The 14,581-nt window shown below is 47.7% G+C and overlaps 2 protein-coding genes across 2 annotated transcripts; one reads left to right on the top strand and one right to left on the bottom strand.

The window, feature by feature from the left end:
* Positions 1-523: 523 nt before the first annotated feature.
* NUTM1 (NUT midline carcinoma family member 1) lies at positions 524-9,818 on the bottom strand. The gene is made up of 7 exons (XM_016199544.2): positions 9,788-9,818; positions 7,438-8,146; positions 5,357-5,485; positions 4,073-4,212; positions 3,293-3,579; positions 2,914-3,030; positions 524-2,586 (listed from the first exon to the last, which is right to left on the bottom strand). Exons 1-7 carry the CDS (start codon positions 9,801-9,803, stop codon positions 631-633), a joined length of 3,354 nt encoding a protein of 1,117 aa, XP_016055030.2. The 5' UTR covers positions 9,804-9,818; the 3' UTR covers positions 524-630.
* A 1,939-nt stretch (positions 9,819-11,757) lies between these two features.
* Positions 11,758-14,581, top strand: NOP10 (NOP10 ribonucleoprotein). Its single transcript, XM_016199636.2, has 2 exons — positions 11,758-11,877; positions 12,175-14,581. Exons 1-2 carry the CDS (start codon positions 11,824-11,826, stop codon positions 12,313-12,315), a joined length of 195 nt encoding a protein of 64 aa, XP_016055122.1. The 5' UTR covers positions 11,758-11,823; the 3' UTR covers positions 12,316-14,581.

The raw sequence follows: 14,581 nt of genomic DNA, 5'->3' as shown, positions 1-14,581 counted from the left end.
AGTCCCTTCTGTCCAGTCTCTTTTCAAGAAGGAAGAAAACAAGCCCTCCTCTAGACACAATTATGGAAAATTCGATTTAGAAAATTAGATACCTATCCCAGGTTTTTTAAAAAGGCACCTTTCCATATAGACTTTTGAAGGGAGACAGGCTGTCCAGAGAAGCCCTCCCAGCAGCCAAGTCCTGGCCTTTGATGAGGGGAGAAATGAAGTCTCATTGGTACTTTTCAGTGCTCGGGCTTATCAGAGAGCCTGCATAGGCTAAAGGCTGGAAAGTTCGATCTGTAGACTCTAAGACCACCCCACCTCCTTTTTTTACAGCATCTTACCCCATCTAGGAGCCAAGAAGTAAATACAAACTAGCACATTGAGAAGTATTTGCCAACAACAACAACAAAATCTTTATTTTTTTCCCATATAACTTCTTCCAAAGGTACTTTGCCCTCACCTCCCACCAGGGCACCTCCTCCAGCCTAGCTGGTGTGACCTCCCTCCTCACACTAGCCACTTTTGCAGAGCTACAAAACATAGGATTGAGAGCAAGTCTCTGGTTTGTGTGCAGCCAGTGTGAAATCTATTCAAACGGCCCGGCTTCAGGGACTGGCGGGAGGGATAGGAAGGTCCTGCTGCTCCCTACTGGCAACGGCGCCGTTTCTTCCTTCTGCCTGTGCCCAAACTGTCACGCCGCCTTTTACGAGGCTGCGAGGGTAGAACCAGGGGTGTCTCCCCGGCGACCGAAAGTTCAGCTCCCAGGTAGGGCCTCTTTCCAGGAGGAACTGGAACTGCAACTAGAGCTCGCTTCTTAGACTTGGCAACAGGATATGGAGCTTGGCCGGGGCCTCTTGCCTCAGCAGAGAGGGAGCAGGATGCTCTCTGGACCCCCTGACCTGTGGAGGACAGGCCCGAGGCCGGGTGAGGACCCAGAGGAGGCCGCCTCGGCGACAGGCTCAGTTTAGAGGCCAAGAGGTAGGCAAAGCTAGAGAGTTCCTCATCTTCCTCCTCCTCTTCCTCCTTTCCTTTGGCCCCATCTGCTGTGCTGCATGTTTCACTAACAGGAGACGCTTCTTTCAGAACTGAGGCACCCCTGGCTCCCCATCGGGAAGTTTGTCCAAGGCCCTTGGGAGGAGATGTTTTGGGGGTCCCATGTACATAAGACTCTCGATTCCCTGGTAAGGGAGCAAGGTCTTTAGGATTCAACAAATCAGTGTCCTCCCTGCCCTCTCCTTGGGGGTGAAAAGAATCAAAATTTAATGCCCGGGTATCTTCACTGGCCCCTAACTGCAGGCCAAAGTCATCTCTAACATCTAGTATGTTGTTGTGACCTGTGGTTTCCAACAGAGAGATGGAACTGCCTCTGTTCCCCACCTCTTGGCTGGCCTCAGGGAAGGAGGAGGCATCCTGGGTCCCCAGGATAATGACATCGCCCTGACTAGCAGGCAGGAGGGTTTCTTTGGAAACCAGTGTGGAGGCATCAATACTGCCTTCCAGCAACGGGGGGCAACCTTCAGCCCACAGGTCAGTGGGATCCTGTATAGTCTCAGGACTCTGTTCTCTCTTTTCTTTAGGCCTCAAGGCCAGGCTGTAGTTTCTCTTTTCTAAAGCCGCTGTGGCATCTGTGCCTCCACAGGGAATTGCACTGCTCCCCACATCCCTAGGTCCTGTGCTATCCCCAAGACCCAGAGAAACGCTGCTTCTGGAGCCCAGAGCCTGGCAGCCTCCCTGGTACTCAGGTGCACATGGCCCAACATGGAAGTCCTCTGTGACCTCGATTTCTAAGGGCAGCTCTAAGCCTATGGCATCCATCTCACTGCTGAGCCAGAGTCCTGGACTGAAAGAAGCCTCGTCCTTGTCCCCAGCTGCTCTCGGGGAAGGGCTCTGCTCATAACTCTGAACCACAGGAGGACCTCTGTCACCTCCCCACATGACTCCTGAGGAGACCTCCTGGGGCACGAGCAGCTCCTTGCCTTGAGGCAGCCCTCCAGCACCCCCTGTCTGTTGTCCTGTCTGCAGCCCCAGGATCTGCTTTTCTAAACCCTGTCCTTGCAGAGCAGCTGGCTCTGCGAGGGCAGCATCCAAACTGGGAACTATCTCGAGCTGCGGGGGGTCTTCCTGCCAGCAAAGGGACAGAACCTCAGAAGTCCCATCAGCCACCAGGGAGTGCCCAGGGGACCCAGCACCTCCCAGGTAGTCATCTTGGTGTGAGGATATCTGGTTTGTAACTTTCCCAGGCCCTCTTCTCTCTGTACCTAAGGGCCCTTGAGCTCCCTGTGGAGCTGCAAGTTCTATGTGCAAGTCCCAGCCGCTGGGGGATGGCAGGGTGTTCCCATCCCTGCACGTGCCCCTTGGGCGATCTAGAGCCCATTCCTGCCCACCATGCACTTCTCTTGCCTGCTTTCCGGGAGAAGCAGCCTTCCCAAGGCAAACAGTGCCCCCAGCCACCCGAAGCCCAGGAGAGGGCCGAAGCCTCCCACCCCCATCTTCATCCTCATCAGAAACGGAAGCACTTGAGTCCAGTTGAGCTCCAGGGCAACTTGGAGCTGCCTCTGCATCGTCTTCCTCCTCCAAGGCCAGGAGCCGCTTCTGGACCAGCTGGAAAAAGAATAGACAAATAGCATGCCACACGAGGTGGGGACGGCTGGCTGAGTGGTGGGCAGGGCAGAGAATGCAAGCAGGTGGCTTAAGCGACAGTATTAAAGGCAGATACCATAGTTCTTTTCTGCCTTCTTGGGCCTTATGCCACACTTTGAGCCCTTACACTTCCCTTTTCCTGCACGTCCACAGTCCCTTACCTACTGTTCAGTACCCGAAGCCCGCTCCTGAAGTTCATCTCCAGATGTCATGCCACCCAAGACAGCGTAGGGTTAGCTACAATCATGCGAGCTCCTGGTTCTGATATTCCCTACCCCTCAGGTATACCTGGGCAAGGCTGAGTCCTTCTTCTTGCTCCAGCTCCTCCATTAAGGCCAAGGGGTCCCTCTGTTGTTCCGGGGACAGTAGGTCTGCCAGAAATTGAGGGTGAATGACGGCCTCCACCTGGGCAGCGGAAGTAAACGTGTTATGAGGCTGACAGGAGGTAACTTGTGAGCCCGGAGGCTCTAGAGAAGCCATAAGCCCCCTCCCCCCCAGGGTTGTTATAAACCATGACCACCAGCAGCTACACACATTCACACGTGTACATACATGCACACACATTGCTCAGTACAGAATAGAGCCTAGGGCAGAACCCTAGATCTTTGGTTCCCTGAAGTTCCCACCCCAGGATCTCCTAGAAACCAGACATCCAGGCCCAGCCCACCTTGGAGACAAAGACCTCCTGAGAACACAGCTCATCGATGTAGCTCAGGAGATCTGGATCTGGATACATCCCTTCCTCCTCCTGCTGCTGCTCTTCCCCTTCCTGTCTTCCGTCTGACTCCCCAATGACCAAGTGACTCCCCACCAGCCCTTCCATGATGTCAGTATACTCTTTCACAGCTTCTGGTGGGATTTCCTTGGGTGCCTCAGGAACTGGAGGCCTCTGGGTTTTGCGCTGCCGCCGGCGTGGGGTCCGTGCCTTGGAGGCCGCCTTCTTGGGAATGTACGCTAAGGGAAGAGATGAAAAGGAGAAATGGAAAGTGGCACACAGACTACAGCTTCTGCTTCCCAACCCCACCCGAGAACACGAATGTCTCCAGGCTGGATCAGGCCACCCTGAAAAGTACCAGCCATGGGCAAAGATTGAGGAGTTGGAAGGTCTGAGAAAATCACCATATGAAGAACCTTGGAAACCCTGAAATTTCGGGAAGTCCCCTGATCCAGCCCCCATTTCTTAGTCAGATGAGGTATTATGGGCTCCGCTTACAGCCTTGGTGAGAGAATAGTTGGTTTACTTGGCCAAGATCAATACCTGGTTTGGGACCAAGGGAACCTGAGAACCCAGACTCCTATATTTGCCCTGTTTGGAACATCAAATGCCACTCCCTGGAGGGAAAGTGGCAGATGCAAGGTCAAAGCCTTCCCCAACCCATGACTGCTTTCGGTATGCCTCCCTTTGAGCCTTTGGTGTACGGCTTCTGTTAGAACTGGGTAACCTTACCTGGCTGCTGGCAAACCCCAGGGGCCCGGGGACCCTGAGAATCAAGTTTCAGAGGGGCTGCAGGAGGCAGACCCTGGGACCCACTCGTCAGCTGAGTGTTCTGATTCTGCATCTCCTCCTCAGCCTCAAACTCCATGAACCTGCAAAGGACAAGAAGGCCCAGGCAGTGCTGAGGCCAGACCCATCGGGAACCCGAACACCAGGAGGGTGCTGCTCACAGATAACCAAATAACAGTTCTGAGGAAACCTCACAAGGTCACCACATAGTCCCTTCACCTGCAGTCATCATATAGGAAGCTTGTTAAGAAAATAAACAACATAGAGCTTGTAAGCTTCTCTAGGACAGAGCCATGGCTTTCACTTCTTTTTCATGCCCAGTCTAACAGCATCACCAAGGGTATAGAGCAGCAATGAATACAGACTTGTTGAATTCAATCAGGCCTATGCCACAGCCTGGTAGGACCCCACCAGCAGGCCCTTCCTCGAGGCCTCATCTGTCCCTGCCTACAACCATAAAAAAAGGCTGAAATCCTGCAGGGTCTGGAGTTGCCATTCAAGGCAGTTCCCACCAGGAGACAGTGCTGAGATCCAGGAGTCCTGGGACTAGGCCCTGGAAGGGTGAATATAGGAGGTATGGGTCCAGAAGATTTGGGGGAGAAAGTGGAAACTAAGCATGGAGGAAACGGTTCATTTTCCTCAGAGTTATTTTTTTAACCAAGGAGATTATTGTGGGAAAATGGAGGGTATAAGGCAGGAGACCACTCTGGGCATCCAGGACCCTGGCTTCCCCTGCCCAACCTCTTCAAGAACCAGCTCCTCCCTGGGATGACAGGGGTAACTGATTTCTGTGCCACTATTTCCAGAGGAGAGGTGGTCCCAAGTTCTGCATCAATAAACACTTTGCTACCTGGCCAGTAGGTAAAGAATAGTAAAGAATCTGTCTAGTAGGGCTTACCTGCTCACTGCTAGATCCCTTCAGCATGGAATTTTTACACCAATTGAGCTCCAATCCCCTCCTAAGAGCTTCAAAATCAAGGCCCTTATATAATTCAAGATCTGGAAAAGGGAGAGCTTCCAAAAGGAGATAGGACAGAAAAACCTCAAGAGTCAAGGTGGTGGAAGAAGCAACGAGGATCCAGGAGACCCTATCCTAGTCCACACCCTTCCTTCTAGGATCCTTTTTAAAAATCACCCACACACCCAGACTCGAGTCTTCCTTACCTTCCCCCTACCCTCCCAGCCTCACAGCCCCCCATCAGGAGAATGAGGGTTCCTCAGACTCACTTTTCTGCCATCTCATAAAAGATCATCCGGTCAAAGTTGCTGGTGTGATCCCACTCCTGCACAGCCCGTGGCAGTCCCTCTTCCAGGGTCATAGTGGGCTTCAGCCGGGCCAGGGAGCGAAGCACTGGGCTAAAACCCCCATTGGGTCAGTCACAGTTTACAAGTGTGTCCCCCACCCACCTGTCCTGACACTGTCCTAATACATACACCCAGCCCTTCGTCAGCGCTAATGTGCCCCTCACTCCCCAACTTGTCCCACTTGATTGGGCTTCCGGAACCCCTTCCCCCTCCATCCATTCATTGGCCATCCTGGCTTTTCTTCCCACTGAAATTTACAAATCTCTCACAAAATCAAACATGATTCTTCTCCCCATCTTTTGAAGTCAACCACCCTTAATTCTCCCAGTGCTTTCCTTAACTAAACATTCAGAAGAAAGCCCTCATGTTGTTAAATTAATGGGTTTCATTGTAAATCAGGCTTAGCCCTACCCAAAAGGCTCCTGCATTTTAAAAAAGGCACTCACTAAGCCAAATGAATCTCTCATTGAAAGTGATGTGGTATTTTTATTTGTTGGTTTTTAAGTGTTGTTGTTTTGCCTCCAGGATACCCCTCATAGACAGACAGTCACATATCAATACTCTTTTAGCTGTTTGTGATTCATTTTTGCCTCCCTGAAACGAGTCCTCGGACATTATTGTGCCTAAGATTACCTGGTGAAGCTTGTTATAAATATGGATTCCAGGAGTCCAGAACTGAGAGTATTTTACCAGCTTCCCAGGTGACCAGTACAGAGGGTCTGGGCTGCACTTTGGGGGAGACCCTGCCTAGAGGCCCTGAGTGTGGACAGCAGCCTTAGGCCAGGACCAAAAGCAGTGCTCACTCAAGAGTCAGAAATTCAGCCTGCCAGGCTCCAAGAGAGACTCAGAACTGTGTGAAGAAAGCAGGGAGTAGATAAGATGACCTACACTTAATTATTTGGGAGAGCCTCTTGGTTTAGCCACTCCAGAGTCAGAGTGGAAAGGGAGATTCCTTTAAGAGTTGGCCACTGAAGGAATAACATGTAGGTTTTTTAAATCCAGTAAAACGGAGTATGTGTTACATAGTGGCTTACACAAAATGTTGAGGGTACAGTGCAGTGGAGAGAGGCAGCAAGTCTGGGTAGGAAAAGGAAAATTGCTCAGATGGCCATGATGTTGTTTTATAAACCCAAGAGAGAGCCCATGATCCTGGGCTCCTTGGCTAAGAATCCACTCATACTCTTAAGCAAAAGACTTTGGCCTTTTGTGAGTTCTTTTTCTCTTCTAGATTGCCTTTTTATAATAACAGCAGCAGCAGCTACCATTTAATGAAGCATTCTCTGTGCCAGGTGCTCTGCTAAGCACTTCACATATATTAACTCATTTCATCTCAGCAACCCTCTGAGGTAGTAAGTATAATTATCCCCTTTCTAAATGAGAAAAATTAGGGCAAAGATATGAAGTGTCAAGCCCAGGATCAAAATCTAGGGAGTGGTGGAGTCTAGGCCTAGGCCCTCAACTACTAAGCAAACTCTACCACCACCCCATTTCAACTTGAATTCCCCTGAATAAAATAGGGGTGGTGGAGGGGGATACTCAGAAGTTCCTTTGCCTGGCCCCACACTGTCCTTCCCTCCCACAGGAATGGGTCAGGGCCCATCACTCCTCATCCTGGTAGGTTTGGACAGCTCAACTCAATGTCCAAAAGTATTAAAATAGAACCAGAGGACCCTAGCACTTGGTTTCAGAGACCTATGGTACAATCACCTCCACATGTTATGACAAGAAACCTCTCTGAGCTTCAGTCTCCTCATCTATAAATGAGGATTACCATAAAAAATGCTTGCCTGAACTCAGAGTTGTGAGCATCGCCTGAGAGAAGACACCTGAAGGCTTGTTATATTGTTATTATCACAACCACCATGCTTTTTGTACTCATAGCATCTCCACCACCCTCATGACCTGCCTCAAGTATTCCTACGTAGCCTAACCTATTTTGTCCATCCCAAAGCCCTCCTTAGTTAAAAGCCCTAGGGTAATTAATCCCTGGTCTCCCCACTTACATAAGAAAGCAAGAAAGAGCTTCTGCATCAGGACTTTGGGATAAGTGCTTCCGGGCCAAGGCTTTGTAGCGCTGCCAGCGTCGGAAGTTCTCATAAACACCCTTGGAGGTATAGGAGAGGTCACCCAGTGATGGCTTGGATTGGGCCACTGCCAGAACTCCTTCTCCAGTCGCCCCATGTGGCCCTGGCCAAGCCTTTTCTGGGGGCACAATGGGGGCCAGTTGGGCAGCTGGTGCTGGAACCTGGGCAGGAAGGCCTGGGAGGCCCTCCTGGCTCACCCCAACTGTCTCAGTGGGCAGAAGGGTCTTCATGTTAGAGGCTATCACAAATTGAGGGGGAGGGACTTCGGGACCCCCACAGGGAGCACCTGAGGCAATCCAATTGTGGGCAGTCTGAGTGAGGATAAAGTTCTGAGTTTGAGAGGGCTCAGCTGCCCCCCCTTCTGTCTTGACTTTGACAATGACCTTGCCAGCTTCATTCCCACTGTGGCCGGGGCCCCCATCCCCTGTCACCAACAATGGATTGGGGAAAGCAGAGAGCATCAGAGGGTTGCCTGGAGAGAAAGCTGAAGGCATGGGGGGCTGTGGAGGCAGCTCCCAGAGTGGTTGGTCTGGTGGGCCAGGAGCAGATGGGGGAATGGGAAGTGGAGTGAAAGAAGATAGGGCAGTGCCCGGTTTCATGGTCATATCTGGTCCAGGCAATGGAGATGCTGTTGAGACAAAGAAAAAGAGGGAATGGAATAGGAGAAAAGCAGACCAGAAACTAGGTTATCAGAGTTCCACTTTAGTCCTTGAAGAATCAGAGTTCTGATTCTCAACAGGTGAGGAAAGGTATATAGAGGGAAACTTGTGTAGTTTGCAAATGTCCCCCAAGTGATTTTGATGTCCCTTACTCCCAGTTAAAAATTATTGCACTAGAGAAGTTGCAGTGACCCTTGGCCCCAACAGCTCATGCTCCATAAAACATCCCACTCAGCATATAGTTGTGTCTCTTGTTAAACAACATACTCCAAACCCATGCAAACCACCTGAACCCTGCTTTCAGCTGCTCTGTGGTCCCTGCCACCACTCACAGAAATGCTGTTCCCAGGAGAGGGGGTGCGGATTAAATGTCTGGTTCTCAGAAATTTTGTTATATAATAGCCAGGAACAACTAGAGATAAGGGCCAGGAAATGGGTGACGGGGGGTGGGGGGGGGAAGGAGTTTTCCAGAGCCTTATGTAGCTGCTGCACATGTTAAAATTTGGCAGTGCAGACTATCTGGTTCTGCTTGGAGCTGCTATCAGAAATTTAGGACCCACCAAGAGCAAGGCACTGACAATGAAGTTTGAAACGGTACCTGCTAAGGAGGAATTACATGGGCTCTAGTCAAAGAGACCAGGATCAATTCATAAAATGTTACTTAATGAATCAGGACATGTGTCTCCTAGGACTTTTTATAATAATAAATCATCTGCCTAATTTCATGCTACTCTCCTCCCCACTTATAAAGAGTATTCCCTGCAAACTAACAACACTCAGCTTCTGCTTCCTGACCATGAAGGAGTTGGAATATGAACAAATTCGTCACCTCAACCATAGAGCAGAGGGCCAGGTGTTCTGACACAATGAAATGGGTCTGAAGGCCTGAGTTCCACAAAAGGTAGAAAAATTGAGTGTTTCTCAGGGAAGCCTCAGTTCTCATCCTGCCTGGAGTGGTTCACCTCCCCTGGCCCTGAGGAATCAAGGAAAACTGCTTCCTAAACTGAAAGAGAAGCCATCCCTGGGGCTGGAAGGAGCCCTGAGACTCTGAGCAGAGGCCCTTATACCTTCCAGTCTAGCTTTCAGGAGGACATTTCTCTACAGACTTGGTAACAGATAACCGCACTGAATAGCTTTTCTAGCTAAGGCCTCCACCCCACTCCACTCCCCAATGCATCGAGAGTGGCCCCAGCTCAGTTCTCTCATGGCAAAATTCTAGATCAAGCTCCAATTACCTAAATAAGACACAGGAACTTGGGTTTTCCCCTTGAACGGTCTCTGTGCCACATATACCATACATACCCTTCCCTGTCCCTGCCACACAAACGGGTTGAAGGGGTCTCTCTTCCAGAGTAGCAAGTTGCTAACTGCCATCCCTTCTCCATACTTCACTCTCCTCTGAGTGCTTTGATCTACCTCCCAAAAGGCCCTCTTCCTTCCCCAACCCCCAGTCTTAATGGCACAATCTCCTTCCTCAGCCTCCCCAAGTGTGATGCCTTTGGTGGGCTCTAGTGCTCTCACATTCCTCTAAGTCAGTCCAAAGTGCTCATCCCCAGATAAAGCGTCAAATTTGAATCTCCAAGGACCCTGCCTGCCACCTGCAGACTTGCCTCCATCTGAAGTCATCCTATCAGGTTTGGGCACTACCCGTGGCTGCCTGGAAGCCTCCAGAATGAGAAAGTCAGGTCCAGGACCCAGAGAGTAACCTGGCTGCAGTAGATACACAGGGATCCAAGGAGGGAAGGGTAAAGATCAGATCAAAACAGAACTAGAACCTAAGACTCAAGGCATTCTACAGTGGGGGAGGGGAATCTCCAGGAGGGGGGAGGAAGGTATTCCACAAGGGGCGCCGGTATATTGTCAGTAACTAGGAATTCCCTCCAAACCAGAGTATGGTGACACAATTGTTGTGTACCTCTTTAGGGCAATTTGTAAACTCTCGGATTCCCAACACTATATTTTACATCTCCATTCCTTATACAATTCTTCATTAATATATTTAGTTTTGTGCCCTTCAACCCCACCCAATTCTGTAACTGACTTCCTATTTAATAGCAGGTTGTTATTCCACAGGGAATGGAATATCTGAAATTAGGATTGTCTGGGAAGATCCAAAGTGTTTGGCTGCTGTGTGCATATGATTTCCTTGGAAAGCTGCCCTGCAGTTCCTGAACAATCCACTACCAGTAGCTCGGCAGTCCACAGAAGGCTCAGCCTTAATCCTTGGCTGAAAAGCCCCACACTATCAAAAACTGGCATTCAGCCTAAAATATCAAGACCAAAAAGTCCTTTTGTCCGTTAAATTATTTTTGTTGTTTAAAAATTTTGTTAAATAATTTTAAATTTTTTTTTCTTATTTAAATTATTTTGTTGACACTACTGCAGATGCCCCCCCCCCATGCTCCGTTTGCCCACCTCCATTGAGCCCCCACCCCACCCCCTTGGCCCTCACCACTCTATTGTCTGTGTCCATGGGCTATATATGTTCTATTATTATTATTATTATTGACAGTATTACAGACGTCCCCAATTTCCCCCCCACCTCCTCCCTTCACCCAGCCCCCACCCCACCCGAGGCCTTCACCACACTATTGGTTCTAAAGTGAAAGTATGCAAAACAGCATACAGCAATCTCCCTCCCACTCATTTCCTCTGGAACCCGAGTTCTTTGTCCCAAAGGAAACCAATATTATGTTTCTTGTGAATCCTTGCAGAAATATTTTATGTACTACAAGTACATATGTCTGTATCATTACATTTATATTCTTTTTAAAAAAAATCTTTCAGGTTTTTCTGGTTATAAAATTAATACATGTTCCAACGCTTTTGCGATTATAAATAATACTGCAACAATCATCTTTGCAATGTTACCTGAGTTCCAATTTTCATTTCTTTAAAATAGAGTCCTATAAGGAGAATTTCTACGTTCTTTAAAATACTCGAAATACCCCTAAGAGGGAGATCTTATTATGCTATTATTAGGTACTCACCACTATAAGAAAGAGCGCTGAATTTGTGGTAGAGACCTGAGTTTGAATCTTGGTTCGACCACTAAAACAGACTTCACCAGTTCCATAAAATAACCTCACGCTCTCTTTGTGGTACATAATATTGAATACCCATCATGCACTCTTACCGCCAATACTTTAAAATAGGGCTGGGGAACCGGATGTAAAAGAGGGGAGGAAAGAAAACTTTCTTTCTTCCCTAAGGTAAAGGGGTTCTGGATCCTGGAGCCCTTTGTTTTTCCAGGCACTAGAAACCCACTGCCCATGAAATGGGTGTGCATCTTGCGATAAAGACAGGATTCTATTCACTAACGTTCACCCCATGTCCATCTCTATCCCCCTGTAACACCTAGCAATGTTTGGCACACAGTGGGCACATTTCACGTGTCTTAAAAAGCCTAAAAGGTTGCAACTGGGCGCCAATGGCTCCAAGGTTGCAACTTGGTTGCAACTAGGCTAAGTCCTGCACTAGTGCGCCGCCTCCTGCCCAGCTGGAGAAAGGCCTAAAAAAAGACTACATTTCCCGGCTTCCCTTGAGAGCTATTTCCGGCTATCCCGGAAGGACATTGACGAACACGTGAGGCCCTCTGTTAGGTTGAGCTGCGCACGGAACTGGAAGCTCCTGCTTCAGCGAAATCATGTTTCTCCAGTATTACCTCAATGAACAGGGAGAACGGGTCTATACCCTGAAGGTGAGTGGGGGAAGGCTGTACATGGGCTTGGCGAGAATTGTAGGTGGGAGGAGAGGTTGAGACCAGCCGCCGAGTCGCCTAGCTGGGTGAGGGGAACTGGAAAGCCCAGAAGCCGGGCGTGGTGGAAGCTGGAGTGTGTGACTGCTTATCTGACCGCCGCGCCTCCAGTCTTCCTCTTGACCCTTTTTCGCGCTTCCCCTTCCCCATCCCAACCTCCAAGTTTCTCACGACGCCAGTGATTGAGTTTTCGCACCACTTCTGTACTGAGATTATGTCCTGTCTTTCTTCCTCGAGCAGAAGTTTGATCCTCTAGGACAACAGACCTGCTCGGCCCATCCTGCTCGGTTCTCCCCAGACGACAAATACTCTCGACACCGAATCACCATCAAGAAACGTTTCAAGGTGCTGATGACCCAGCAGCCGCGCCCTGTACTCTGAGGGTCCCTTAAATTCCATGTCTCTCCTGCCACCTGCTACCCCTTTCTGAGACTACGAAACCAAGCTTTTCAGCCTGTGAGCCTTGAAGCCCTCTCACCACCCTTGCTCTGTGGAATCCGGTGTCATCAGTACTTTGGAACATGCTTGTGCGAAGCAGTCATGGTAGCATCCCCCTTAAAGGGAACAAGTTTGAATCTTCTTTTCATATTTTGAGTCACTGCCAGGTTATTAAAATAATTTGAAAGAGCTCTTATTTTACATGTTGTGTAAAGGAAAGGGTGGTTTAGAAACAAAACAAAAAAAACACACAAAAAAACGAGGAAGATGAGAGGGAAGAGTAACCCAGGGGTATACTTGGAAGAAAATCTTAAGTAACTGCCATAGCTGGAGTAGTGCTGTACTTTTAGTGATAGGAGGGTGTTGGTGAACGGAAGGAAAGGTTGAGAAAGACTCTCACATAATTGTGTGCATTCACTAAGCAATAACCCTGCAGTCATGTAATTTCTTGCCTCTTGCAATGACATTTTGGCTCAAAATGGAAGAGTTGCTTGACAAATAATAGCCATATTATATGTAGAGGGAAGTTAGTGAATTGGAAGTCAAGAGACCAGGATTCTCCTCTATTTGTATAACTTTAAGTCATTTAACCTATTTAGCCCCACTTTTGTCATCATTTCTAAGTTTTCTTCCAACTCTAAAACTGATTGGGTTCAGTGTTGGACCTTAATATATCTACTGTATTGTCCAGCTATTGTGAATGGGGATGCCTTTATGCATATTTACTGCCCCTCGGGTAATATTCCCAGGATTTTAGTTCTCTTCATCAAGGAATTGCCCTCTTACATATACCTAACTTTATATTCTGTCTGGCAGCTAGCTGCCATGTGGAACTACATGGATCTTAATTTAAAAGATGAGATATGAGAGATTCAAGCAGGGATTTTATTGTTTTTCAAGCTACTATTGGGGGTTAATAAAAAAACCCTGGGAGATTTCTGAGTTTTGGAGCAGCTGTCATGGGACAACCATAAAAATTTTAATCCAATTACTTTATATTACACGGAAGATGAGGCAAAATATTGTAAATGGTCATTCAAAAAATGCTATCTTGCTTTTTTGTCTCCCTCTCTCTGTCAAGTTAATCCACTCATTTCCCAATCTCGTTTGTGGCTTTTGACATTGGATTTGAATATTTGCTTAGTGCCACAGAAAAATTGCTTTGTGGAGATTGTGTTCTAATTATGCAATATTTTTCTATTGCATCAAAATTGTAGACTCCAGAAGCAGATGTAACTTAAATCAGTGCAAATTTGATTTATGGTTTCTCTTGGAATCTGATGTCTGAGCATCCCAGCAGAAAAGACTAACGAGAAAAAAAAATCTAAACTTGGGTCATAGTTAATGGAAGACATGACTTCATGACTTTCAAATCAATTACTTTAACTTATAGGAATAGTGAAATAAAATACTTGTCTCCTGTCGAGCAATTTTTTATTTCTTAGCCTATCCTCTTACAGGGTTCTTAGCAATGCATCTGATGGATTTTAAAGAGTTATCCTGTCATATTAAGGGGATAATGATTGAAGAAATGTTAGAAATTCTGCAAATGGCTAGAAAAAAGAATCTGCTATGGAAGTTTCTTAAGCGCCAAAGTCAGTTAATGAAATCTTGCATTTTTTTAGATGTTGACTGTAGTTCTATCTTTATAATTTACCCCATCACCCCCCTCCCAGCCCCACTTCCTCGGTGCTATGTTCTGTGTAGACTGAACTGATAAGACTTTGACCTGGAAATATTCTGAATTGAAATAGAGTAGAAAGACAAACTGGCTTGAATGTACCAAGGACTTTTTGCTTAAGACGTCCCCTAAGTATTAACATCTGAGACATGCTTAGAAACAGAAGAGTCTTAACAGGTTTAGGATATTGGTAGTAGGTAGTATATACGTATGTAAGTGAATGAAAATACTCTGTGGTAGAAAACAAAATTGGATGCAGTAGAACTCCAGCGTTTCTTTCTAAAGGGAAAGTCTCTGAGATTTGAATGAACAGCGGATCTGCCTGAGAAAAAACGGATGCCTCAGGTAGGTCAATTTCTTGCTTCTTGAAGTTAGAATCAATAGGCCAAGCTTCATAAAAGCATCTAGCTTTGAGGAGGTTTACATTTTTAAGTGGGAATTGTTTCACATTTTGTTACCTGGATCTTTTTTCAGACTTTGGACTTTGTCATTTATTAAAGGGAAATTCCTGGCTCAGGTCTTAATACA

Source organism: Miniopterus natalensis, chromosome 1 (genome assembly GCF_054644295.1).
Source record: "Miniopterus natalensis isolate mMinNat1 chromosome 1, mMinNat1.hap1, whole genome shotgun sequence".
Classification (NCBI taxonomy): domain Eukaryota; kingdom Metazoa; phylum Chordata; class Mammalia; order Chiroptera; family Miniopteridae; genus Miniopterus; species Miniopterus natalensis.
The sequence above is the reverse complement of the archived record's forward strand: the minus strand, read 5'-3'. Positions and strand labels throughout refer to the sequence as shown.